The 27,985-nt window shown below is 51.9% G+C and overlaps 1 protein-coding gene across 1 annotated transcript; it reads right to left on the bottom strand.

Annotated features, from left to right (window-relative positions):
* Positions 1–326: 326 nt before the first annotated feature.
* Positions 327–27,985, bottom strand: LMO1 (LIM domain only 1). The gene is made up of 4 exons (XM_077769178.1): positions 27,943–27,985; positions 4,852–5,065; positions 2,175–2,300; positions 327–701 (listed from the first exon to the last, which is right to left on the bottom strand). Exons 2-4 carry the CDS (start codon positions 5,055–5,057, stop codon positions 596–598), a joined length of 438 nt encoding a protein of 145 aa, XP_077625304.1. The 5' UTR covers positions 5,058–5,065; positions 27,943–27,985; the 3' UTR covers positions 327–595.

The raw sequence follows: 27,985 nt of genomic DNA, 5'->3' as shown, positions 1-27,985 counted from the left end.
TGGGGGAGGTCAGGGCTGGGTTCCTGGCTGGCGGTCTCAGTGGAGGGATGTAACACGGACACCCAGGGAAGGAAGGGCTTCATCTTGCCTCTCTTTATGTTGGGGGCCAGGGTATATACTCTGCCAGGGGAGAGCCCACCCCTGGTTGTGGGATGTCTGGGGTTGTCCCCTTCCCTCCAGCTTCTACCCAGCTGAAGCCCCATGCCCTGCTCCACACCCCACTCTGGAGGGGTCAAAGGGAAGGCCCTGTTCTGCTCCCAAGCAGAGGGGAAGGACCTTAGGTCTGTGTCAGTCATGTGATCAACGCACAGTAACCTCCCCGGAAACATTCATAAGTTTAATCCACGCCAGTAATAAAATCGCATTACATTTTTCATAAAATAAATGTTCCCATTTATATACAGAAGACAGACTGTACAGGCCCAGCCTGGCCCCAGGAGGGGTCACACACAGACGGGCGGCGGAGGAAGGGCCGTCCCTCCCATCGAGGACGGAGGAGTTCTAAACGGCAGGAGAGTGGCTGGCCGGCCAGGCAGGTGGGCAGACAGGCAGACAGGCAGACGGACAGGTGGGCCTGGAGGCCAGGCTCCGGGCATTACTGAACCTGGGATTCAAAGGTGCCATTGAGCTGTCCCTCCTCATAGTCCATCTGACACAAGATCATGTTGTTCTTCAGGAAGAATTTGTCTCCCACACAAAATCTGGAAAATCCAAGCAGGAGAAAGAGGCCATGGAGGGGTCCCAGTGGATGGTGGGGGCTCCAGACAGGCCCCAGCCCAGCCCAGGAGGTGGACATGTGAGAACTGAGGTCCTGGAGGGTTTGCTCCTTGAATTTTCCAGAAGGGATCCCCAAGTCTCATAGCAAACCTGGTCAATCACCCTGGGTCAGCCCAGTCCTTAGCCAGGCCCTACAGTCTGGGGTTAGGACAGACAGGCAGACAAGTCTGGGCCACAGTCAGGTCTCCATGGAGGGGTGGGGTTGATGGGAAGGTATAGGAAGAGCCTACCCCAGTCCCAGAGAGGGAAAAGAGAGAGAAGGACAAAGAAACAGAAAAAGACCAAGAAAGGGGAGAGGTAGAAATAGGGAAGGAGGAAGGGGTAACATGGTTGATTTTTCCATTCCTCTGTTCCCTTCCCCAACTTAAGAGGATGACTCAGTGAAGGGTACTCTTTTTGAACAGAATCTATAGGTTTCCTGGAGCATCCTTCCAGAAGGAGGTGGCTCTGTCCACCATCTTCCCTCCCACCCAAAGAAGACCTTGCTTTGCTGCCCCCCCCCCAAACCCCCTCAAGTACTAGAGGATTTAGCCCGTCCTCAAAGATGTCCCCCGGGGGCTAGGCCTTTTGCGGGTCCCCAGGGGCATAGGCCCCATCCCAGCAGATCCCAATGCAACCACCAGGTGGCACTGCAACTTCACTGAGTCCTCCTAACAGAGGGTCTGGCCAAGCCCCCAGCTATCCCCTCAGCGTTCCCTACAGATCCCTCTGGACCTCATCCTCTGGGAACACTTGTATTAGCCCCTTCCTGACATGGGAGCTCCTGAGGGTTCTGGCTCCTTAGGTCCCCGGGGCCTCCCACAGGGCTGGGACACTGTGTAGGGGCCAAAGACCAGAAAGGAGGCAGGTTGGGACCAGACAAGAGTGAGTAGCTGTTCCCATAATGGATTTCACCTTCCAGGTCTGGGAACTCCTTCTCACTAATATGTACATACATGCACTACATGTGGCACATACACAAGGGCACAGGGCATGCATTCAGAACCCTTGTACATGCACATTTAATATGTGTGCACGTTCATACTCCTTCACCGTGCACACGTCTGCACACAGAGCACACACACATACCCACCTTGTACGGGGACATTTAAAACTACATACATGTCCGCGGCACAGTGTGCACACACAGTAAGGGGACGCATGACCCGTTACATTCACACAGATCTGTGCCCTACAGATATGCACACACAGTGCTGGAGTGCACACACTTGGCTCCAGGGCTCAGGCACACACAACACACATGTGCCCACGCATGCTCTGGACAGCATGCACCTACAACGTATGCACAACAAAACCCACGCTTGCACGTCCACGTCCACAGCCCTCCTGGTCTGCACTCCCAGGCATTAGCTGGGGCCTGGTGAGTGTGCTGGGTCTGCCGCCAGGCCAGCACTCACCTCTGGTTGCACAGTTGACAAGCGAAGCAGTCGAGGTGATATACATTGTCCCGGGCCCGCATCACCATCTCGAAGGCTGGGATGAGCTTGCTGCAGGCGGCGCAGTTTCCTGTGGTGCCAAAAAGCCTGCCAAGGGAATGGTGCAGAGGGTTCAGGGGGCTGAAGGGCAGGGGAACTGCCTCTGCCCAAGTCTCTACTCCCGTGCGCTTAGCAGGTGGGCTCAGGCAAGGGGGAAGGAGCACAGACGGCAGCATCTAGATTCTGCAAAGAGATCAGGCACAGCCATCCAGGGAGGGGAGTGTAAGGGCTCGGGGGGGTGGCTGGGCTGACAAGGCCGCCTCCCCGGCTCCTACCGGGGTTCGGGTAGCACCCAGGGCCACTGGAAGAACACTGGGGTGGGCTCTGAGAAGGACTCCAGAGTCACACAAGCATGAATTCAGAGGTGGTCTGCCTGCCCTCAGGCAAGTCATGAGTCTCTCCGAGCCTCACTTACTTCAACTGTAAAACAGGGACACTGAAATAGATCCTTTGCAGGCTTGTTGTGAAAACTGTAAACTCTCAGTCCCAAGTCATTTAGTGAACACCTATATAGTGTATGTTTACTATGTGCCATGCACTGTTCTGAGGGCTTGACAAGATTAACTCATTCATTTATTTTTTTTTATTTTTAAGAGAGAGAACATGTGTAAGCGGGTGGAGGGGCAGAGGGAGAGAGAATCTTAAGGGAGCTTCACACCCGACGTGGTGCCCTAGGCTGGTCTCTAACCCTGAGATCATGACCTGAGCTGAAATCAAGAGTAGGATGGATGCTTAATGAACTGAGCCACCGAGGCACTCCCCAAGATCAACCCCATAGGGGTTGACAATCCTGTGGGATGGTCTTTTTCTGCTACCAGCTCACTGGGTGATCTGCCTAAAGCCCTTTTTCCTTTTCCTGGCTCTCAGTTTATCCTTCCTCAAAATGGGGGTGCTGGACTAGGTGATCTTGTTCAAAGATGCTTCTAAAATAGGACTGACACCCAAAGAGAGTTCCCAGCATATCTGGTACGATGCAGGTGTCCCTCCTCTTTGCGGCTGGTTGAAGAGCACAAGGGGCAGGATGCACACTTTCTCCCCAGCGCAGGCCAGTCTTTGGCTGGGGGTTCCAATAGTCTGAGCCAGCCAGGCTCCTCCTAGCTCCTTTTCTGCACACTGGCTGAGCAAGCCCCAAGTGAGGCAAGGGCGCTGAGAGGCAGGCAGGAGACCCTCTAATCCCTGATTTGTCCAGCTCAAGCTCAGGCGCCTGCGGATGAGCTTGGCTCCATTATTCATCAGCCTGAGCTGCCTGGTGGCTCAGATTAAGGCAGACAAAGGCTGGGCCACAACATCTGCCTGCCAAGGGGGGGCCTCACTGCCCCCACTCCAACGAGCAGTGGCTGCAGAGGGGGCAGGCTCTGGACAGCCATTCTCTGGAGCTCAGCAGCCCCACCCCCACCCCAGCCCACTGACCTACCTGACCCCAAAGTCATTCCTTGCCCTCTGCCAGAATCCAGAAAAATCACCTTCAGGCTCCAGTAGCTGGCAGGGCTCAGAATGCTTGTGGGTGCTTTGGCTCTGCTGACAAGCCCACCTCTCACTGTGGCACCCACTCCCTAGGTCCTCTGGACTCATCAGTTGGTGTGATATCTCTCAACCTGGGAGGTTCAGCCCCCAGGGGATGCCTGAAACCTTCAGACTTGGAGGCCCCGTCCAGGTCATCAAGGTGGGAGGAGTCCCCAGAAATAACCTTTCTTAGCCCCTCCTCCTGGCCTCAGCCCTTTCCTCCAGCCCAGCAGGGAACACTGGGTCACTGGTCCTGGATTACTGCTACACTTTGAAAACTGCTGAAGGCAGAAGAAAGAGAAGGTGCAGGCAGGAAAACCTTAGGCTCTTCCCCAAAGTAGGGGAGACTCGTCTGATAACCCTGCCCCCACCACGGCCCAGATCTGAACAGAGGGAGATCCACGAAGCCTTTGCCCTGACCTGTTAATTAATGCAGCAGGCCTTCCTTCCCCACAAGGCCCGGCCACCCCTCAGCAGCCTGTGTGGGAGCCAAATGTAGATGCTGGGTCTCAGCCAAGGCCCCCACTTTGTGGCCTCCTTCCAACCTTGCTGATGTCATAAATGGCCTAAGGGAGGGTTAATTGGGGGAGACAGCCCCAGGGGATAGGATCCAGGTTGTGGCGGAGGGTGAGTTAGAGCTCCAAGGAATATGATCTGAAGCTTTAGTCTTCATACTATTCCTGGAGGGGCAAACTGAGGCTTGGAGAAGGTTAGAAGACAGAAGGTTCAGAGCTAGTTCAATCCCGGGACCCAGAGTATTTAGAGCTTCCCTACCAAGAAGTCCTCTGAAGTGTCTCCTCCCAGATTCCAGGGAGAGGGGCCAAGCCCTGCTGGGGCCCTAGAGAAACCTATCTCCAGTGCCCAGGGGTTGCAAAGGCTTGCCCAGGACCTGAGCTGGGCACGGAGGCCAGGGAGTTAATGTGCGGCTCTGTCTTCAGGGCTCCGTTGGCATCTGGGGGAGCAGGGCTGGGCCAGGCCTGTCCGGAACGAGTGCACACAGACAGGGCCTAGGTCAGAAGGCAGGGGCAGAGCCCTGCCGGGTCCCGGGGGATGGGAGCTTTCTGAACAGAGCAGCCAGGGCTGGCAGGAGGCCCACCTCAGATAGTCGCGTCGGCACAGGATGAGGTTGGCCTTGGTGTAGAGGGTGGAGCCCACCTCGCCCAGGCGGCAGTCACAGCAGGCACACTTGAGACAGTCCTCGTGCCAGTACTTGTCCAGTGCCTTCAGCAGGTAGCGGTCCTTGATCTTGCGGTTGCAGCCCGCACAGCCCTTCTGCTTCCCCTTGGGCTGGACGGAGAGCATCGGCACGCCTGCGGATGGACAGATGACAGACAGATGGACACAGGCCTCGGGACCCATCCTTCTGGGAATAGGGGCCCACTGCTTTTTCTGGGGGTTCCCAGGCATCTCCACTTCCTCCCCAGCAGCCGCCTCCCCTGGCCCCGGGTACTGTCCTTCCAGCTGCAACAGCACAGGCTGTTTCCCTGCCCTGAGAAGATCCCTCCAGAAGCCGCAGGCAGCACTGGGGAGCCCCGCATCTGCTCTGCTGCAGGGCACACATAGCCGCAAGGCCCGGCCCTCCTGAGCTGTGTCTCCTGTCCATCCGGCCACTGCCTCCTGTGTGGTCTGCTCAATAGGAGGCCTGAAAACCTCCTCATGCAGCCACATCTGACTGGCTCTTTCAGTGGCCCTACGGACCGAATCTCATAATGCGCTTGCGTCCACTAGAACTCACAGATCTCTTTGCTACCTCAAGACTTCCTCATGTTGTTTGTGCCTTCGACCATTTTAACCTAAAAAGTCAGGCTTCTTGGTTTATTCATGTAGTACTGTAGCGGTATCAGGAAGAGCGTGGGGTTGCCCCCTGACACTCACAGCTGGGAGCAGGGCTCTGGGTCACCCGGCAGATGCCTGCAGGGAGGCGGCTGGGCCTGGCCTAGTTGGGACTCTCCTTAGGAAAGCTTCTAGCTAGATTCAAACTTTCTCCCTGCCCTGGCCTGAGGGAGGGGAGGTTCAGAGTCTCTGAATCCTTGTTCTTCCCTCCAAGATAAGAATCTCTGAGCCAAAGTGGTGGGGGTGGGGTGGGGTGGGGGGAAGCTCCCAGGGCCCATGTGTGCTTCTCAACATATAAGAAAAAATACAGAGGGCAGGAATTTCAGCATGGAGCTTCCTGGAAGGAGGGGCAGACCTTCCAGCAGGCAAGTGTGTGCACTCATGCACATCCCATGTACACAGGCCTAGTGTGCTGGCCTGGGCACAGAGGCGCAGGCTCCTAGCCTCTGGCCTCAGGGCCACGAGGAGTGACAGGGAGCAACAGTTGAGGAGGAGGTGGGGACTGATGTTGTCCTGAGTTTGGACATCTGTGTAGAGCCCTGAGGCTTGAATGTGGTGAAGACTGTTGGGAGTCTCAGAGCCCAGGCCCAGGCTGGGAGGCACGTGGGGTGGGGGGTGTCCCTCAGAGCTGCCTGAGCCCCTCATGAAGACAGTGGGGGTGGGTGGTGCCTTCCCTGACCAAGGCTCAGGTGGATGGAGGAGTCCACTGTGGAGGGGAACAGCCCACACCGTCCAGCCTCCTTGGCTCTCCACCAGCCCGTGAAGTCTGCCCCGCTCCTGGCCCCATCCTCTCCAAGGACCCCAGCACTCTCCAGGGCTCTGGGTTCAGCTTCCACCTCCTGGCATCCCTCCTATCCCACCCCCCGGCCCACTGCCCCTGGCTCATTTTAGCTGGACCCTTTCCCTTCCCCCTTCCTGGGGTGTGACCCTTCCTCCAATTTCAGAGGAGGACCAGCTTCCAAGGGGCCTCAGTCTCAGAACCCACAGATGTCAGGTCAGAAGGGCCCTCAGAATTCTTCCAGCCAAATGTTCTGAGGAATGATGGGGAAACTGAGGGACAGAAGGTCTGAAGGTAAGGTCTAGTGTGAGCCACTAATCAAACTGGCCCGGGGGTCCTCCCTGCCTCCTGTGGCTCTCTTGGGGAGAGGCCCTCAGAAGCAGCAGGACAGGTGAGGGCAGGGGAGAAGCAGCCCAGGCTGAAGTGGACTCTCTCCTTCCTCCTTCCTCCTGTCCCTGCAGGGCCTGGCTGTTAGCTGGGAGGCTTGCTGACTAATTTCCTTAATGCAGCTCTAAAGGTTAATTGGTCTGAGAGAGTGATGAGGCCCAGGATGACTATGTCCTCAGGCCTGCCTGTGTCTCCTCTGGCTGGGTCCAGCCTGGTCACAGAGCTCCAAGGAGGCTGTGGAAGCCAGCTGGGGAGCAGGCATCCCTGAGAGCTAAGGGGGCTCCGAAGTGTTTTTTCCAAGACCTGGCCTACAGGGATGAATCAGGTGTGGGCAAACAGGAGAGGGGTTGGGGGAGCTAGGTGTGAGGAGGTGGGTGGGTCCTAGGGTGGTGCTGTTGTCCTCTGAGCCCATGGAGGGGGCAGCCAGCCAGCACAGCTATACCTGTACACACACACCAGCTTGGAAAACCTCAGGCCAGGCCTCCGGTTAGCTCCACTAAGGCTGGTCTGCCCCTTGCTCACCTAGACTGGTAGCAGGCCCGAGCCCCCAGGGTTCCATGCTTGTGTTCTCAGTAGCGGGGTGGGGGTTGTAACTGGAATATCCACACTCAGGGGATACACCCGATCCACTAAGTTATACCCCAAATAAGGAAGGACCCCAGCACTAGAAGCATCTGTCCTGCTCTATCCTCCCTCTGGCCCTCTGGCATGGCCTCTGGACAGGCTGGCCTTCTGAGCTCAGGCCTAGCACGCCTAGCCCCAGAGCCTGCAGGGCTGTGAGGTGCAGCACAAGCTGGCAGTTCCTTCCCCGGCGGGACCCTGAGCCTACAGGACCCAGGGAGGCCATAGGAGTGAGACCACGCAGTGTCCCCAGGTCCCTTGCCCCCTGCCTGTGCTTGGGCTGGGCCTGGCACTTAGCAGTGCTGGGAAGACCTGGGAACCCTGCTCTAGGGTACTGAACTCTGCTTCCTGGGCCCTGGAGAACTCTTAAGAAATCACAGATTCGGGGAGCATGGATGGCTCAGTCGGTTAATCATCTGCCTTCAGCTCAGGTCATGAGCTCGTGGTTAGTGAGTCTGAGCTCCGTGTTGGGCTCTCTGCTGTCTGAGCAGGGCCTGTTTCAGATCCTCTGTCCCCTACTTTCTCTGCCTCTCCTCTGGTGCTCTCTCTCTCAAAAATAAAAATAAATAAAACTTTTTTTTTTTAAAGTAAAAAAAAAAAAAGCAGCAGCAGCCATATGGCTTCTGCCAGTTTCTGATGTCCACTGAGACACAGAACTGCAGGGCCAGCCTGGCCAAGGAGGTCCCAGGGCATACGGGGAGCTTGAGCCTTCTCTGCCTAGAAAGGCTGAGGTCTTGGGACAAGTCTGACTCCCCTCTTCCTTCTTTAGGGAGCATCCATACCATTTGCTCTCCCTGGGTTAGTTCAGGAGACTTGAAAACACTCCTGGAAAGGCAAGGAGGTTTAAAGGGGGCATNCCCAGCGGGGCAGGGCTCTCTCTCTCTGCCCTGCCTCCCCAGCCCCCACCCAGCCCGCCAGTCAGCCAGCAGACACCTCTTCCCTCCCTCCCCTGCCTGGCTCTGGGAGCTCAGCCTCGGGCCATGCACTTTCCATTAAGGAGATAGCATCCCTTTGCTGAAGTCCATTTGGGATCCATTTTAGTGTTATCTAAAAATCAAATCTACATGGTAATCCTTTTAATGTACTCCTGACTTTAGAAAAAAAACAGCTTTGCACTCCTTCAGGAAAGGTTTTAAAGCATTACCCAGTAATTACTACTCACCCATGAAAACACTGATATTTTACAATGGATGATGTTGAGCCTGCCTGCACGTGCGGGCACAAGCTCAGACACACGTGGGACACAGCCAAATAAGCCAGTTCACAGAGCCTAGGTGCTCCTCCTCAATCTCAGGGTGTGGGGGGATGGCCTCTGAGGGGAGAGCGACCAAACCCCTACCCCACCTCTACACCAGGCAGGCTGATAGTGGAAGGAGGCAGCCTCCCAGTCTGACTCATCTGGCTGCCAGACACTTACCCACAGCTCTTTAATCTGAGGACAAGCCAGACAGTCCCAGTGACCAGGAGGGACTGCCAGAGGTCATTTGGCTTTTCCCACACCCATCTGCCAGCCAGGAGAGAAGCCCTCCTCTTCACAGGGACCCCTAAGTGGTCTGCCAGGTCAGACCCCAGTCCTTGGCAATCCCTGCCCACCCACCCCAGGCCACGCTGTCCCTCACATCCAGCATGTGGACTTCTCCAAACTGCCAAGCCCACTGCTCCCAGTCCTACTGATGCCTCCAGCTTGGACAGCAGGCTGAGCTCCTCCAAAGCCAGTCTTCCACCCCAGAATGCCCACCCCGCCCAGCCCTGGGTCACTCAGAGCTGTATGCCCTGTGGCCCTGTAGCCACCATGGGCAACTCTGACTGGCATGTGAGGTTCCCTCCCACATGCTGGCATGTCCTGCTTGGCCCCTCTGGGTCTGCTCCCTGCGGAATCCTGGAATAGCATCCCTCTCCATCCTGCAAATGGACCTTGTCTGCTTCTGTCCCAGGACTTTCCCTCCATCTCTGCTCTGGGAAGAAATGCCTGGTCCTGCCCATCCCCCTCTGGACCAAAACTCAGAGTCACCAGTGGGGTTGAGGCTCAGGGCACTGAGTTTGAACTCAGAGAGCCTACTTTCTGGCCTGAGAAAGTTGCCGGAGGGCCTGGAGCAAATCCCTCATCTTTCTGACTTGCTGCTGTGAAATGGGAGCCATAAAGGTCTCTTTCCACACAGATGACGGTGATGATAGAACAAGGTCATACATACGATGCCGCAGCAGAGTCTGGATCTGAGGAGGGAACTGACAAACTGGAATTGGACCGTATTATTAATATGCATCCCAGGACGCCTTCCCCCTGTTCTGACACTTGTTTCCTTTCTCTTCTAACTTTTTTTGCAAAATAAGAAGAATTCCTGTATACCTTTCATGCAGGTTCCCTAAATATGGACATTTTACCATGTCTCCTTTATCCTTCCCTACAGATCTCCCTATAATATTTTTTCTGACTCATTTGAGAGTTGGCTTGGGACATGAAGCCTTATAATCCTAAATACTTTGATGTGTACTTTCTAAAAGCAAGGACGTTCTCATACAACACGATTAACAAAACCAGGAAATGATGATTGATGTAACACTATTACCTACAGACCTCATTCAGATTTTACCTGTTTCTCCAATAATTTATTTTGTGGCAAAATAAAATTCTGGATCATGCATTGTATTCACTTGTCCAGTTTAGTCCACTTAAATCTGGAAGACTGGCTAAACCTGTCTTTATGTTTCAAGATACTAGCATTTTTGAAGAACACAGGCCAGTTATTTTATAGAGCATCCTTCAATTTGGGTTTGTCTGACACCTTTGTGTGATTCTAATTCCTCTGTGCCTCAGTTTTCACTCTTGTAAAATGAACATGAAAATAGTACCTATTTCATAGAGTTGCCATGAGGAATAAGGGAGTAAATCTATGTGAAGCTGAGGACTAATTGGACCCGGCAGTCAAAAGTTAGCTCTGCTTAGTGTCATCCCATCTGGCACATGGGAAGGGATGACCTTCCTCTCAGCTCCATCTCAGGTCCCTCAGATAGCAATGATCACTTGCTTTGAGGCAAATAAATGGATTTGAATGTGCCACCATCATGGCTAAGATCACACAGGCACTGGCTAGAGTCCAGCGTTACCCGAAGGACAGTCTAGTGGTCACTGCAGAGGTGCGTAGAAGGAAGCAGCCTGGTCTGTCCAACAGGCGACTCTGAAGCCCCGTCAAGTGGGAAGGGACTGCTGTGGCAGCTCAGGGCGGGCTCCTCTGGGACCACGGGCAGGTGTAGCCTTGGCATTTCTCATAACCTCTGCATATGTCTCAGTAGTGCTTCTGCATCTGTGTCCCCATAGCATACAGCACAGCTCCCAGTGCAGTTCTGGGGCTTCTCTCCCTCACTATGGCCTCCCCTTCTCCTCCTCTGGGAGGGAAGCCAGGCTTTCCCAGGGCTAAGGGCAACTTGCAGGGAGGGAACGCTGTCTGTGCTAGCAGTGCTCAACTTCTGAGTGCCTGGCTCACAACCACCTTATGAGATAGATACATTATTTCCACTTAACAGTGGGAAAACTGAGGCCCAAGAAAGGTTCCAGCATGTCCCTGTTAGTATGGGACAGAGCTGGGATTTGAATCCTGCCCGTCTGTCTTCTGGGCCCAAGCACTGGATTCATCTGCTCTGTTCCCAGGCCGTGCACTGCTAACCTCTGAGGAGCTGGCGGACCCAGGAGGGAGGCATTACAGAGAAGGTACACAGATGCAGGACATGTCTGCCAACATGCACAGCGACACACAAATACTTGTGGCTGCACGCATACTCACATACATGTACACTGGGGCTGCGAGAAGTGGGACTGTGTTTAAGGATTCTCTCCACAACAGTTTTAGTCCAGAACCCGGCACGGTGTTAGCATACAGCAGGCACTCAGGAAGTTTTGTGAAAATACACATCCATGCATCTGGGCACATACATGACAGGTGTGCACATGTAAACACACACATCTGTGCACAAGCAGTCACATGCACGTTTACTGCCTTTTAAAAAACATTTCCAAAAAATGGATCATAGCTCAAAATCAAGCTCTGATTTGAGCAAAACCCATGAGTAAGAGGCCTGGTGCTGTCCTCAACTCCATCTTCCCAAGGAAATGGAAGAGTGAGAGCCCCAGGGTTTTGCCCACAGGGACCCACAGGAGTGGTGGTGAAAACCCAGAAAGTCAGTCCCAAAATTCTCACACCCATTCCAGCTGCTGGGGGCAGGGGGAGCTGCAGTCTCTGGGGATCCGATCTGGGTCCCTGCCACCTGCAAGCTGCCTGTGCCCATGTGGGCCCACACCTGGGCCTAGAACTGCAGAGGTGGGTACCACACGGAGCCAGCCAGTGGCCCCTCCACAGCATCAATCCTGTTTAATAAGGAAATTTGAAATTGTAATCTAATTCTGCAGAATCTCCTTAAATCTCGTTTTCTCAGAAGTAACTTCATTTCGCACGGACACATCCAGCCTCGTGAGAAGGCCTCCATTTCACACCAGTGTTATCTCCACAATTTCTCGTCTCACTGCACTTCTATCCCGGGGCCTTGCCATGCAGCAGGCGAGGCCTGAACTAATAGCATTTCCTACTCATTTGGAATCAAAAGCCAACGAGAACAACTGTTGAAACGCGTGGCTACAGTACCTAGAGCACGTTCATTACCACCCCTCTGAGCACCCCTTCACAGGTGGCACACTCAGCGTGCAAGATGAGGGAGAGGAGCCAGGCTCTGGTGGCCTCCACCTCCCCACTGGGCCAGGCTTAGCAGAGGACTGGCCTCTTCCACCCTGGCACTGCCCCTCATGGGGGTCTGGGAGAAGAGGCAGGCTGTGTAGATGCGAAGACTGTGGGCCCTGCAGACAGATGGCCTCAGCTTGAATTCTGGCTTCCTCACCTCCCAGCTCTGCCTCAATTTACCTACCTGCTAAATGAGGGCCACCCACTTTAAAGAATTATTCTGAAGATTAAATGAGATAATAGGCATGAAGTATTTATGACAGTATTTGATACAGCAGCTTAAAAAAATCAGCTGTGAAAAATTATCTATGTCTTATGATCCAACAATTCTCTTCCGAGGTATATGCCCAACAGAAATGGCAGCCTATGTCTACCAGAGGGGACGTACAAGGATGTCCAGAGCAGTTCTCTTCATAACACCCCCAAAATGAAAATACAAATCATCATTGATAGTAACATGGATGATACACTGTGGTGTAGTCATGCAATGGAATGACAACGCAGCCATGAAAAACACGGGATCACTGATACACATAACAACATGGGTGAATCAGACAGCAGAATGGTGAATGAAAGAAGTCAGACGCCAAGGTACATGCTGTCTAATTCTATTTGCATGTAATACCCCAACAGGCAGAACCGGTCTGTGGTGAGAAATGTCGGAATAACGGTGTGTGTTATTGCCTGGCAGGAGGCGTGAGGAAGCCTGGTGAGGAGCTGCAAAAGTCCTAGCTCTTGTTCTGGGTGGTGTTTACAGGGGCGCACACAGATGTAAAAACTCACTGCACTGAACATTTGAGACTTGTACATTTTACTGCATAGATGTTATACTGTCATTAAAAAAAAAAAAACTAAGATGGAGACCTCTCAGTCAAGACTTTGGATACCTCTTCATAACCCCCTCCCCCCTCCATTTCTTCAACACTCACTCCACCTGTTATTTCAGTGAATCCTCATATTAACTCCGAGGTACTTAATGATTTATACCCACTCAATGGATGAGGAAGCAGAGGCCTAGAAGGTTCAAGGTCACACAGCCAGAGGCTGCTGGGCAGGGACTGAAGTCCCCACCTGCCAGATTGCAGAGTTCAGGTTCTCATCCAGCCCATGTCCCACGGCTTCTCTGCAGGGTCTGGTTGAGGAAAGCTCACTGGGGTAGCATCTGGGTCCTCCCCTGCAGCCTAGATACCAGCATGATGCTGGGCCAGGGGGCCAGGAGGCATGCTTACAGCAGGGCCTAGGTTAAGGATAGGAGAACTGATGGTCCAGGCAGGGCACAGTCTCCATGATCTGGTGTGTCATAGGCCATTTCTGCTCACCTGGTGGCCCTGCAGAAACCCTAGCTGCTGTGGAATCTTGAAAGGGCTTCTAGGCGGGGCCAAAAAGGAGATTCGGACCAGAAACTAAGAATGAAAAGGGCACAGGAGAACTATGTAGAGGCAGACCTGAGATGTTTGCATTGTAGCCTTCAGAGAGACATAGGAGCCTTGAGATGGCACGTGTCTTCAGGGGGCTGGGCCAAGCTGTGAGGGGCAGGCTGGGGGCTCCACCCAGGGCCCAAATGTTGGGGGGAGCCTCAATCAACAGCCAGGGCCTTGTGTGTGAATGAGGGAAGAGGGGAGGGAGGGGGTCCTAGAGAGGGGCTGGGCTCAGGATAAGAAATTAAAAGGAGGTCCAGGCACCTGGGTGGCTCAGTCGGTTAAGTGTCCGACTCTTGGTTTCATCTCAAGACATGATCTCCTGGTTCATGAGTTTGAGCCCTGCATCAGACTCTGTGGTGACAGAAGAGCCTGCTTGGGATTCTCTCTCTCTCTCTGCCTCTCCCCCTGCTCACACGTGCACGCTAAGTAAATAAATACTTTAAAAAAGAGTTCATAATTTAAAAAAAGAAAAGAAAAGAAAGAAAGGAGATCCAGCAGTGCTTGCCTTGCCTTCTCTAAAGTGTTAAGTCCTTCCAGGTTTCCACAGTCCACCGCCGTAGGAAGGTGGAAGGAAAGTACCGCCCAGTGCTGTCTCCACACACCTGCAGCCACTACAGTCATGTTCAAGTGCATAATATCCTTTATTGAAGGCCCACTATGTGCCAAGTGCTTTACATTCATTAACTCTCCTCTCCATGACGACCCTGAGGTCAGAGAAGTCACACAGCCTGTCTAAGGGCAAGCTTCAGACCCAGGCTGCTGGCCCCACCCCTTCCCGTTCTGTGTCCTGGCCAGAGGCAGCATGGTACCATCTTTTCCCTAAGCAATGGGGAAAGTGAACTTCTACTTAGACCCAATCTGGCGCCTGCCAAAAGAAGAAAGTTCTAAAGACCCCTTCCAGGAGCAGGACAAGCCTCCAGTCGCCAGTGCCCTATGAGGTGTAGGAAGCAGCAGGCACTTTTGCAGCATGTTTCTGGTGGATCACACCTTCTTAGGAATGGTGTGTCCTAAAGTCTGAACCCACAGTGACCTTTGAATGTTTGGAGATGAAGTGGCTGAGGAATTTCCACACACATCTCATGGGCCCTCGTTGTTGAGAGAAGCCAAACTCAGCACAGCCTGGTGTCGGTCAATGGCTTTACGGGACCGAGTGTAGACCTTGCAGGGGCCTGGATGATGCACTAAGAGATACCGTAGCAGGTGCAAATGGAATCTGCTCTCCAGAGACACACAATTTTCTGCCATTCTTCAGTGAGGGGGACTAAGAAACATTAGAAGCTGCGTGTGCTCTTTAGAGTCTGTCATGGGCAATGATGGTTCAGTTAATTGCATAGTTATCTGCAGAACGAGTGTAGGCATTCCCTTCCCGTTCTCTGTTTCTATGAAGTCTCACACATATCTCAAAAGCAATAAGTGGAAAACAGGGCTCTAGATCTCCTCCCCCAGACCTGGCCCCTGTACCCTTGTCCAGGCCTCCCCTCACCACACTAACACCATCATTCACCCAGATGCTCAGGCTGGAGATTTGGAGCCACCCTCAGATGCTCCATCATCCTCATTACCTCCCCACTGCTGATTCCCACTTTCCATCCTGCCTCTTCCTCCCATTTCCAGAGCTACCACCATCTTTCACACACCACCAGCAGAGCTCCTGATGAACCTCTCGTGCCTACTATCTACAATCTATTCTTCACACAACAGCTATAGAAATCTTTCAGAACAAAGTAGGTCAGGTCACTGCTCAGCTTGAAACCCTTCCATAACTTCCAGTGGGCTGAGAATAACATCCACCCTCTTCAACGAGCCTATGATATCCTCATGTGGTCTGGCTCCTGCCTCCCCTTCCCATACTGTGCACCAGCCACATTCCTTCCAGATCTCCCTCCTGCCTCAGGGCCTTTGCACATGCTGTTTCCCCCTTCCAAGAACACCCTTTTCTGCCTCTTTGTGTGGCTGGCTCCTTCCCATCCTTAGGCTTTGGCTTAAATGTCACCCCTCACAGAGGCTTTCCTTGACTGCCTTATTTCCTTATTTATGTGACTCCCTTGTCATTTCCTTCTGAGTTTTTAATCACAATTTGTAATTGTTTTCCTTTTTTGTGATTGTATTAAAGACAAATGATTGGCCTTTCTCATAAGAATGAAAGCCCCATGAAGGCCTATTTTTTGAGTCCTGTCTTGTTCATCACTGTGTCTCCAGCACTGAGCCTCATAGCCATCACTTTTTAACCATCAGTTCAGTTAATGAATAAAGAGACTAAGCAGAATCTATCCAGATATTACTGGTAAGAGCCTTCTGGACAGAGGGGTCTGATGCAGATAGGCAGGCTCCCCAGAGATGGGAGCCTTAATCAGGCCTGTTGCTGCCCTGTGCCACATATTGCTAGGCATCTATACCTATGTGGCCTAAGACAGCAGATCCAACTGTGGCAGTGCCTGATCCTGCCATCCTCAATCTGGAATTATGAGAGGCCTACCCCAGGGCTCCAACTGCGAAATGACAGTTCTTTTGCAAATGTAAACCCTCTAGCCTTTAGATCAAGGGGCAGCAATCCTCTTCTTCAACCCCTACAGACCTGTGAGGAATGAAGTACCCCTCTGAACATCCCCTTGTACATAAATGCTCCATCCCAACCCTCAAGGAGTGGAGGTAGAGCCCAAAAGCTCAGTCATCTGTGAAACCTCATCAGCTCAATCTTTCCCTTTATGCCCGTGGCCTGGGCAACCTTCCTCCCCCGGCAAAGATCTAGCCTCCCCTACTCCCCACTTGAGGGTCCTCTTGGCTTAGGGATGGGACGACTCCTCCCTCCCAGCTGAGTCTGAGCCTCTGGAGGCCAGTGGGAGAAAAACACCCCTGAAGGTTACTACAGAAGAACCCTAGGCCCAAGCCTTTCTCTGTCTGTAGCCTCTACCAAGCCCCCTCCCATCCTGGGCTGCTGAAGCAAGGCCCCAGGTCTCTTGACAGTATGCTGCTTGGAGCTGCACAGCTGTGGTTTGAAATCAGAGGGGAAGCGTCTGGAAGCTGTGTTCCCCAGACAGCAACTCAGCTGCTCCCTAGGCACCCGCAAAGCCCACGTCACCCATCTAATGAAACAGGGCTCCCAAGGGGCCTGCAATCTCTGCAGAGGAGGAGGGCGCGGACTCTCAAACGAGTCTCAATTTCACAGCATCAGGGACGTGAGCACCAACGCGCTGAACCAGAAAACGAGAGTCTGGCAGGAGCTGCAGACACACCGTGAGCGCCAGGGGATCAGAGATTAGGGCCCTTCAAAATCAATTTTGAATTCAAACTTTTAAATGTGTTCTCCAGACATAAGGAGGGGACCCTCCAGGCAAACTCAGCCCAGCCAGATGCTGATTTCTGCTTCCTTCTCAAAGCATCCAGAACCTATCTGCTAGCCACTGGGCTGGATGAGGGAAAGGAGGACAAGGGGACTAGGAGGGACACTCCAGTGCCCCGCACCCAGGAGCTACAGGACAGGAGCCCCTTCAGGTCTTGCTGACACTGCATGACCTCTGGGGTGCCTGTCCAGGGTGCTGCCTGGAGCTCCCTGCTGAGGCCTTGGGGGCTGCCCACCCTCCTCTGTAGACCTGGATGAGAGACGCTGAAGGCAAGGCCTGTGTGGGCCAGATCCCTATTCACCTCCCAACCTGGTTGAGGAGGCTCATGGGGCACCAGTAGATGAAGCCATTTAGAATAAGAGCTTTGCAGTCAGACGGGCAGGGTTTGTATCTTACACCAGGCACGGGCTCCCAGAGAGATCTTGGTTCAGGACTGAATATCCCTTCCAGAAACCTGGTGGGAGAAAGCTTGCCGTGAGTGTAAGTGTCTTGGAGAGCAGGCTCTGTGAAGTCAGAGTGGTCTGAAGCCCCCCAGTGCAAAGGAAAAGAAAGGATCCTGTGTATGAGTCAGTAGGGGAGGCTGGCTGCCGGGAAAGCTGGTGTGGCCGCCACACGCAGCATCATCCAAGGCCTGCTGCCTGCCGCCAAAGAGCTGACAATCATGCTGTCTGTCACCTGACAGACCATGTGTGGAGTACTGAGTACCGTTCTGGGCCTGGCATGGTGAGACGGACAGGGACACACAGGGAATCGGGCCTCTTCAGGAAGCTGAGCAGGGCAGGCTGCTCAGCCAAACCCCAGAAAAGGCCTCAGGGCTCAGAGCAGGAAGGCGATGGGAGGCTCAGGCTGGCAGAGGATGCTCTTGGCAGCCTCAGCGATGGTCCCCCAGCAGCTGCCTGGGTCCCGGCTCAACCACATTTGTTCCCCCAAGCATACGATCGACCCACTACTGATGACTTCCCCCCGTCTCTGGGTTGGGGAGTGGGTCCATGACAAGACTCTGGCCCCAGTGACCTCACAATCCCTGCTCCCCAGTTCTCCAATTCTCAGGCCACTGCTGCTTTAAGCCACACTCCGGAGACATAAACAGGAGCGACTGTGAAGGACTCTTCAGCTGAGGGGCCACAGAAGGGGTGGCTGAAGCCCTGGGCCCGCAGAGACCCCACAGGGAGACCCTTTTGGAATGAGGAGCAAAGGGAAAGGGCTGGGGCTACTGGACCACATATGGGAGGGGAGGCAAGGGCCCCCTGCCCCCCCCACCCTCTAGCTTGGGAGTGGGCTGTCAGCTCTACAAGGAAATTACAACATGGGCCTGGGTAATGCTCCTTTTAGTTACAGCATAAACTGCGGCAATAAAGCGTACCTGGGGAATGTTTAGAGAAAGCACTAATGATTTCTTCCCCAGTGGTTAATAAATTCACTTCCAGATCAATTTGTTCGCGATAGAGCCCGGCGAGCGGAACCCGCGCGGCGGGCACAGCCGAGTGTGTCTTTTTCAGTATAAATGATTTATTACGATGATTAGCGGCACATAAACAATTTAAAATACAACGCTAATTAGTTTGGGGAAGAAAGGAGGGGAAAAGCCACCCTGCCTTTCTCCCCATTATGTTCTACTTCCCTAAGTGTGTACTTTTTAATTAAATCCAAATGTCACAATAAATTTAAAGTGTTTTATTACCACTCGAGGTAAGTAAGGCAGTCATGCAAGCCCCCTCTCAGGCATCTACAGGCCGGGCTGTGGGGGAGGATTGCGGGCACCAGCGGAGTCTGTCCACAAATCCTCCTTGAGATGGGAGATCTTTCAGGAGACCCCCGGAAGCCCCTCCAGTTTCTGGCAGCCCCAGGCTGGAACACGCTGGGACCACCTGCCTCCCACCTTCCTGGCCAGCCCAAGTGATGTCTCCTCCTTAAAATCAGTCCCAACCGGCCCAGCCACCTCTCAATGGTCCCACAACACTCTGTACCCTCTCTGAGCTCTCCTTGTGTGCTAAGCATATAGGTGACACCTTCTGTTTTCCTGGCATCATGCTTGCCCCTTCATATCCAACATCTTACCACACTCTCCAGTGCTATGAGTAGCAATTACTGTTCCAGTTTTATGGATGGAAAATTGAGGCTCACAGAGGTGGAGCAACTTATCCAAAGACACACAGCTAAAAAGTAGACTTTTGCAGACTCCTTATTCCTATAGCACCATTCTAACTCAGAGCCCATACCTGGCCACGTCAGGGCCCTGATTTTCCAGTGCCCAGGACAGGGCCTAAAACATGGTGGTGGCTCAGACAGTCTGCCCCACCCAGAGACACATCTGATGCAGGAGTTCAGACAAAGTCAGGTGCGGTCATCGACCCACAGTGTAAACTCAATCAGGTCCTTTAAGCTCTCTGAGTTTCAGCTTCCCTATCAGCAAAACTGGAGTGTGACACCCATCTCCATCTCACAGGGCTAAGGAACAAAGCAGCTAGTGCTCTGCAATCCTTGATACGCTGTGTAAGCAGTAATTACTAACAAGAGCTCTCAGGGCAAGCAGGGATCCATGAGAACCCCATTTCACAGATCAGAAAACTGAAGCCAGCAGGGGAAAGGACTTATCCAAGGTTCCTTCAAACCTGGTCCCCAGGAAGGATCAGGCAAGGAAGCCCCGACAGCCAAGGACTTCTTCTCCTAAACTCTCTTGTACTCCTTATTTGAAATTACAAGTATCCTAAACACAGAGTTCCCACATGACCTAGCAGTTCCACTTCTAAGTACACACCCAAGAAAAGTAAAAACATGTGCCACACAAAAACTTGTATGTGAACGTTCATATCAGCATTGTTCACAATAGCTATAAAGGAAACACAATCCAAATGTCCATGATGAGTGGAAAAATAAACGGGATACATACACACAGTGGAGTATTACTGGGTCCTAAAAGGGAACTACCGATTCATGCTACAGCATGGATGGGCCTTGAAAACGTGAGGCTAGGAAAAAAGTCAACCACAAAGACCGCATATTGTATGATTCCATTTATATGAAAAGTCCGGAACAGGCAAATCCACAGAGACAGAAACTAGATTAGTGGTTGCCAAGGAGGGGGGAATGGGGAGTGATTGCTAATGGGTATGCAGTTTCTTTTTAGGGTGATGGAAATGTTCTTGGATTAGGTAATTGTGATGGTTGCACAACTGTGAATACGCTAAAAACCATTGACTTATACATTTTAAAAAGGTTAATTTTGTGGAATGCAAATTATGTCTCAATAAAGCTGTTAAAAAGCCAAATGAAACAAACAACAACAAAAACAAATACACCTTTGCGAACAGTAGAAGCCAGTTGACAAAAGTCAAGTCCAAGAGTCAGGGGATGAGGCCTGGGAGGTCCAGCAGCCAGCTCACAGGGAGCTCCAGCCCTGCTCACCCCATGGGCAGTCAAATGTTCCATAGGGAGGAAAGGGCTCCAGAGTGCCCCCTTGCCTCTCTTCTCAGCCCTCCCCATCCAGAAATCTGACTGTACCTACTTTTCCAGGCCTGCTTCCCAGGAAATTCAGACACTACTGGATCTACCACTCTTCTCTGACCTGCTTGCTTCCACTATTGCATTCATGTTTTGTTTTTTGTTGGAATTTCTGCATCTTCTAAGGCCTACGCCGGACCCCAAAACTGGGCGTGCCCATGGGGGAGGGTCCTCTCTCAGACCTTGAGCCTATCCTACATTGGGTACCACAAGTTATGGTATGTGCATAGTGAATGAGATCACAGTGAGGCCATCTAGGCCCCCAGCCCAGATTCAGTTAAGGAGTGTTGCCCTCTTCCCGCCGGGACAGGGGTGTGCAGGCTTTCATCCAGGCCACAGAGGCTGCCTCTGGGTCAAATGAAAACAACGGGAGGGAGACAGCGCCCTTTGTGGCTTATCTAAGAGGGTGATTCAGAAAGATGAAGCATCCTGGCCAATAGGGGGCACCAGGCCTGCACTGTGATAGGCACGTCCAGACCCACCCTGGAGTTACGACCAAGGTTAGGTTGAAGGTTGTTAGGGCACCTCAGGCCTCATCTGAGCACACAGACCAGCCTCCAAGTTTCCCACATGTGGGAAGAGCCCCCAGGAGGGGACACGACGGCTCTGGTCACTAGAGGAGGGTACCGATGCCATGGGGCAAGAGGACAGAGGCCCACTTCCTAGGCACGAGGCTGGTTCATGAGTCTCCATGGCTTCACCACGGGCTGCCGTCTCAGGAAGCTGCCCCTTAGGGAAACTATCCCCTAGCTTCTCCACACTTCTCTTCCAAAGCCCTGCGGGTCAGGACCTCTCAGGGGTAAGGGGGGCAGGTACCCTTCACTTATGCAGCCACTGTGTTCTCACTAACAACTCCCCAGGTGGGCACAGTGCTGTCGAGCTGGAAAAACACACAAAAACATCTTCTCCCATCTGAGTTCTCTGCAAAGGACAAGGAGGAGGCTGGGGCCCTAATATACGTGTGAGGAAACAGGCTCGGAAAGGATACGTGGTTTTGCCCAGGGTCACACAGCAGCGAGGGGAGGAACAAGACATGCCTGAGGTCTTACTGTCAGAGGAAGGCAGAGTAGCGCTGGCCTCCAAAGTCCATGCTTATAACCGCCCTCCTAAGTCAAAAGAAAGCCACCTCTGCAGTCAGCCATCACACCCTCATGCAGCTGCTGCCGCTTTTAGAAAATTTGAAAGACTTCACATCTGCCTGTGCCTGGGCTGATGCTCTTGGAGTTTTTCTCCTCTGAGGGGAGTCCAAAGCCTTCATCCTGGAAGAGAAGGCAGCGCTCCTGGGGCTGTGGGCCTGGAGAGAAGAGGGTGTGGCCTGGAGACAGGATGGAGTGGGTGGGTGGGGGTGGTTTGAGTCACCCCTGGGCAGCCAGGCGGGAGTGGTACCACCCACAGATGCCCCTGAGAGTCAGCTCACTGCACAGGCGAGACCTTACTTCATGCATACCACATGGAGGTGCCCTCAGACACAAATTCTGTTCTTCTCAGGGCCTACCTTAGCTATAGATGATTGGGGGGTTGACTATATTAGACACAGATAAGGTAGAAATACCTAGCTCTGTCCCCGAATTAGCTTTCACGGAAGCCAGTCTGAGAAAGAAAACTGGCCCAGAGCCAGGAGGCCAAGAAACTCTTCAGAGACAGATCACATGAGGCAGAGGGGTTAGGAGCTGGCCCATGGGTGGCTGGGCAAGTCTGGACTGGCTGCTTCTCCCCATCCTGGTATGCTCCTGCTTGCCTCAGGCCCACGGGCTTCAGATCATTCCTTTGGAACCTGGAAAGTCAGGATCTTGGTCCAGTCATGGGGAAGCAATAGAAGAGCAAGGGTAGGGTCAGAGGAAGCCTCAGGCCACAGACGGGCAGACAAGCAAGGGCCTCTGGGACAGAGGGAGGTAAGGACAGGTTTGCAGCCAGGTCCTCTAGTCTGTCTTCCCTCAGGCTCAACTCCGGAAGTTTAGGCCCTGCTACTGGCAACTAAGAGGCTCTAGCCAGGATCTTCACCACCAGACCTCAGATGAGCCGTCAAGTTCCCAAGGCCACAGTTCCAGCCATGCCCTCTACCCTTCTTTTCCTGGACTTCAACTGCCTCCTCTCTTAGCCATCCAGACCCCCACCTGCACCCCATCATCTCACATGTGCAGACTGCAGACTCGGAAGGAAATGAAGGGAAGGAAAGAGAGATGGAGGGAGGGAAGAAGGGAGGAAGGAAGGGAAGGAAGGAAGGAGCAAGGAGCAGTCTGATGCTGGAGGGGTGGGGAGCAGATACCCTGAAAAGCTCAAAACAAAAAAATGCTTCCCCCCAGATCATGCACTGTCTTTTCTGCCCCTACTGTTATCTCCTCTTAAATATTTTCCCCAGAGTAGCTGCGGTTTAATAATATATTTGGTCTTTGTCTCCGGTTCTTGGCACAGAGCTCCTAAAACCCCTGATTTTCCTGAGTGATAGGAGTATCTTTTGTTATTCCTGAGGAGCCCCTTATGAGCCCACCTGCATTTATGCTACTGAGGTGACTTAAGGTGAGGACCCCAGGTAGCCTCAGGATGTGGCTGGTCAGCAGAAAGACCCAGCAATTAGAGGGCTGGGACTTTCAGCCCTGTGTACTGACAGACCTCCAGGAAAGACAAGGAGGGAGATTCCTTCAAAAACACTCTTGAACCAGACTTGATGAGCTCTAGGTTGGTGAATGCATCTGTGTGCCAGGAGGGTGGTGTACCCAGGTCCCCAGGGACGGAAGCTCCTATGCTCAGGACCCCCCACCCCCAGACTTTACCTTATGTACTTCTTCATCTGTAGTTGTAAACTGGTCAATACAAGAAAGTGTTTCCCTGAGTTCTGTGAGCCATCCTGGCAAATTCTCTAACCTGAGCAGGGGATCACAGGAACTCTGATTTACAGCAGATCGGCCATCAGTACAGATGACAACCTGGATTTGTGACTGGTCTCTAAAGTGGGGACAGTCTTGTGAGACTGAGCCCTCAACCTGTGGGAGCTGATGCTAGAGAATGTCAAAACTGAGTTAAATTGTAGGACACTTAGTCGGTGTCCATTGAGTACTGGAGAAGTGCTGGGTGGTATTGGAAAACATCCCAGAGTAGTACAAGTAATCTTTATAAAGTGTAACTCTATCCTCTCTCTCTGGGACACAGCAATCCTTGTGATCTCTGCTCCTCTCCAATTTCCTTTACCTGTTCGTTCGTTCGTTCGTTCGTTCATTCATTCATTCATTCATTCATTCATTCATTCACTCACTCACTATTCACTTAATAAATATTTGCTAAGCATCTACCACTAGGAACTAGCCCTAACACATATATTTTGATAAGAATTATACTAACATTAATGATTTTTCATCAAGAAAGTAGTTCTTAATGAGCTTCATTAAGTCAGTTTGATTTCTTGATCAATTTTCTATTCACAGTGTTAAACCAAGATTTCCCCCTTTCCCATTTTTATTTCACTAGAATTCTTTTTTGTTTTTTTTTCCCTAGCACTCAAAAAAATTTTTTTTAAACCTTACTGGAATTATTTTTATTGGGATTGATTATTTTTAAATTTTAAGTGACTATTTGGTTCATGATCAGTTTTTGGCTCACATTAGATCCTAGGAACTAGAGCTTTTGACACGGTTGAGATTTCTTTTGTGATAATTACTTCTACCAGAAAATATTTCCTGAGCCAACTTTGGCAGATCTAAATTTTGTCAGGAAGATCTGATTCCTCCATCAAATTTTAGTCAATAACATATTTTGCCAGGTGCAATCTTAACTGCTGCCAGTTTTGCTTTGTGTTAATTATTCCAACCAATTTTGATTTTTTTTTCTGGATCATATTTTTTAATTTTTACATTTTCAATAATATTAATGAGATGTTATTCTCACATGTAAGGCATAATTTGGCACTGATCTGACAAAGCATTTGGAGGATCAAAGAGCAGTGCGAAAACATCCCCAGGACAAAGAGACAGGTGACACTCTGTACTTGGGCTGACTAGCAGGTCAGAACCCTGTACTGCAGGAGACCTGTCTGCCGCCCTCTGTTCCTCTTGAGCCCTACCCCCTGCCAACACACCTCACAGATGGGAAACAGCTTCTGGCTGGAGTTAGAGCAGCTGCCTGCAAAAGACAGCCTCTGACTGACAGGCAAAGAGATGGGGGGCAGCCCTGGCATCCCATTGCGGGCCTTAGACTTTTCTACTCAGAAAGCATCTCAGAGACATTCAGCTGAGAGAGGGAGTGGATGCTTCTTGGTGCCTTAGTTTCCCTGACGTAAGAGGGGGTAACGAACCAGGGTCCTTTCAGGCCTGAGGCTGTGGCTTCTGTTCACTGGCCTCTAGGCTCTGGGCTTGCTTCAGGGGTCCCCTCTGCCTCTTAGTTGCGGCTCTGCCTTAGAACAGCTGGAAACGGGACCATCCACCTATATTCAAATGTGGCAAGACCAAGCATGGAGGGCTGGAGGCCATAGATGTCCTCACCTGGGATCTCTGCTTCTCTGACCCCAGGACACCAAAGAAAGACAAAGAAACCTTGTTAGGATGGTTTCCTGCTCCTGGCCTTGGCCTCAATACACTTGTTCCCCACAATTATGTCTCCATACACAGTGCCACTAGGCATCAGGCAGCCAGAAACTCCTGCAATGTAAATAGTGAAGCACAGACCCAGAGGTGGGAGGGGCCAGTCCATGGACATACCGTGAACTGGGGGCAGAGCCAGGCCATGGGCGCAGGAGTTCTGGCTCGGCCCTGTGCTCCAGCTCACAGGAGAGCCTCCTTCAGTCCTGCTCCCACGTGAAGGATTCTTCAAGTGGTCTCTACCCAGGCTGCCCCAAAGATGCTGGCTCCTCCTGGCCTGGCAGCACTCGGGGAGGGTTGAGGCCCTCAGTCCAACAGCCGTAGAAAGACTGGCTCAGGAAGAACCACCCTAACCTCCTCCCAGGGTCACCACTGAATGAGAAGAGAGGCCCTTAGGTAATGGACAGTTGCTCTATAGGCTCTTAGTGTCTTCAGCAAACTTACCATCTGTCAAACAAGGAATCCAGAAGTTTCCATCCCTATAATGGTCCCTGTGTGCACTTACAATCAGTGCTCTTGCCTCTTACCACCTGGGCCAGGGAGGCCTGGGAGTATCTTTACCACTAATTCCCCAAGCTTATGGCAGGCAGAGGCCTGGTTCTCATCTCAAGTCTGCCACATACTAACTTGCTGGGCTATCCTACTCAAGTGTCTTTCCCTCTCTGAGCACAACCTACTCCTCTGCAAAATGGGGCTAAGTGTTTGATCTTCCAGATTCCCAAGGGTGCTATGAAGATTCAATGAAAGGCTCTGAGACATCTGTGGCTTTCCTTGGTATGAAGCAGAGGCAATGGGCCTCCTGGGGATGGAGCTGATGTTCCTTGCTCTCTGGGGGCAGCTAAACTGCTGGACATCTGAGGCCTGAGGTGCTGTGCCAGATGCTGACCTCTCACAGTAGGCTGACTCTAACATGATCCCCAGTGATCCCATTTTCTGATATTCATGCCCTTGTGTAATCCTCCCACTTCTTTGAGTGTGAGGTGGACCTAGGGACTTGCTCCCAAGGAAGAAAATACAGCTAAAGTGATGGAATGTCACATCTGTGATTAGATGTGTCACATCTTATAAAAGACTGTGAGTTCCCCTTGCTAGCAGACACTTTCTCTTGACGGCTTTAAGGAAACAAGCTGCCATGTTGGAGAGGCCCACGTGGCATGGAAACGAGGGTGGTCTCTGATCCATAGGTTGGTGAGGAATGGGAGCCCCCAGTCCAACAGCCCATGAGGCACTGAATCCTGCCAACAACCAAATAAGTGAATGGGAACGCTCAATCTCCAGATGAATCCTGACCTGAGATCACAGCCCCAGCCAACACCGTGATTATCATCTGTAAAAAAATAAAGCCCTGAGCAGAAGACCCAGCTACGCTGTACCCGAACCCCTGACCCATGGAAACTATGAGATTAAAAAATGGATCTTGTTTTAACATGGTAAATTCTGAAATAATTTGCTATGTAGCAATAAGCTAATACACTACCTCACTGACATATTAAGGACAGGGACCTCTCCTCAGGCCAGAGAGAGGGGACCCTGTGACCTCACACAGGACAGGGACCTCTCTTCAGGCCAGAGAGGGTACCCTGGAGACCCATCTCAGCCCTATAATCCGTGTTACTGTCAGCTTCCCTCTGGAGTCCAGTCCTTGCTATGAAGTACTGTGTGGAGCCCAGAGGACAGAGCCCCCTTGCTTTCTGTTGGGCTGACCAGGAAAGTAGGCGGGGTTGACCAGGAAAGTGGGCGGAGCTGACCCACCTCATGAAGCCATAGCTCTAGGTCCTTTCCAAAGAGCAATCCTCCCAGAGATCTGAACCCCACACATGTCTGGAGTAGGGTCACTGTTTCAAAGCACAACCCCTTCCACTTTCTTCCCTGTTCCTCACTAAAACCTAAGGAAGGCTAGGGAACTGTACCAATCACCTACAAGACCGTCTACAAGGAGGCTGGCCAACTGAAGCCTGATGGACCTAAAGAGCAGTCTTGATTACACCCACTTGACTAGTCGGAATTACTATTACAATTTATTACTCAGAATTCACTAAGTGACAGAGGCAGGAACTGAACCCAGTCTGTCTGACTCAAAGCCCATGCCAGCTCCCCTTGTTTTACAAGCGGGAAAGCTGAGAAACAGAGAGTTTAAGCATTTGAATGGCGCCCACAGGCAGCCCTCAAACAGTCCTTCCCAGATACCAGGGATCGGGAATTGGACTTTGTAACGATTCAGGGAAGGGAGAGACAGGGAAGGAGAGACAGGGCAAAGCAGGTCTCAGGCCAGAGCTGCTCCCACTCACGTTGGAAGAACGGGTCTCCCTCCCCTCTCTATCAAGTCATCACACCAACGGGCAAGGCTGAATTATTAAAACTCCCTTCTGGGGTACCACACAGGTTCTTCTCTACTGAGACTCAGAGCGGAGGGGCGGCTGCTCCCGCCGCACAATATTAAAATGTCAGGAGTTTAAGGCCTGCGCTGGTTGAGTCATAAGTTATCAGCACCCAGTGAGGGCCGACAGAATGCCTCCCTTAAATTATTAAGCAGAAAGCGTCAGACTGTAATATTTTGCTAAACCAAAGTACAGACACAGACAAAGATGTCATTTCAATATTTGAAACCAGCAAGTTTAATTTAAAATAAGAGCAAACCAATAAGCTCAGAACATAGTGGCGTATGAGAGGAAAATTATACTGTGAGAGGAAAAAAAGTGGAAGGACTTAAGAAATTTATAAAAGTAATCTCCAAGTGGAAATTAGAAATCAAGGCCTAGAAACAGAATAACACAAAAGAAATATTACTGTCCACTTTCTAAATCAATATAACACTGCTCCACGCCGGAATTACCATGGTAACTCAAGTAAAAAGAATCAAGCAATTCTTATTATTTCAAAATAAAATCACAGCCTGAAGCCTGGGTTTTATTACAACCACTGATAGATCGCTGGCTTGTATTTATCTGAAATATTGCTTTTCAATCAGCTGGTTTATGAATGTACACAGGCCTCTCACCAGCCCACTTACCGCCCCGTTTTGAGGTGAGGGGCTAACCAATGAATTGATTCCT

Source organism: Crocuta crocuta, unplaced genomic scaffold (assembly GCF_008692635.1).
Source record: "Crocuta crocuta isolate KB4526 unplaced genomic scaffold, BGI_CrCroc_1.0 scaffold255, whole genome shotgun sequence".
Lineage (NCBI taxonomy): Eukaryota > Metazoa > Chordata > Mammalia > Carnivora > Hyaenidae > Crocuta > Crocuta crocuta.
This window is presented reverse-complemented; position numbering and strand designations above follow the sequence as displayed.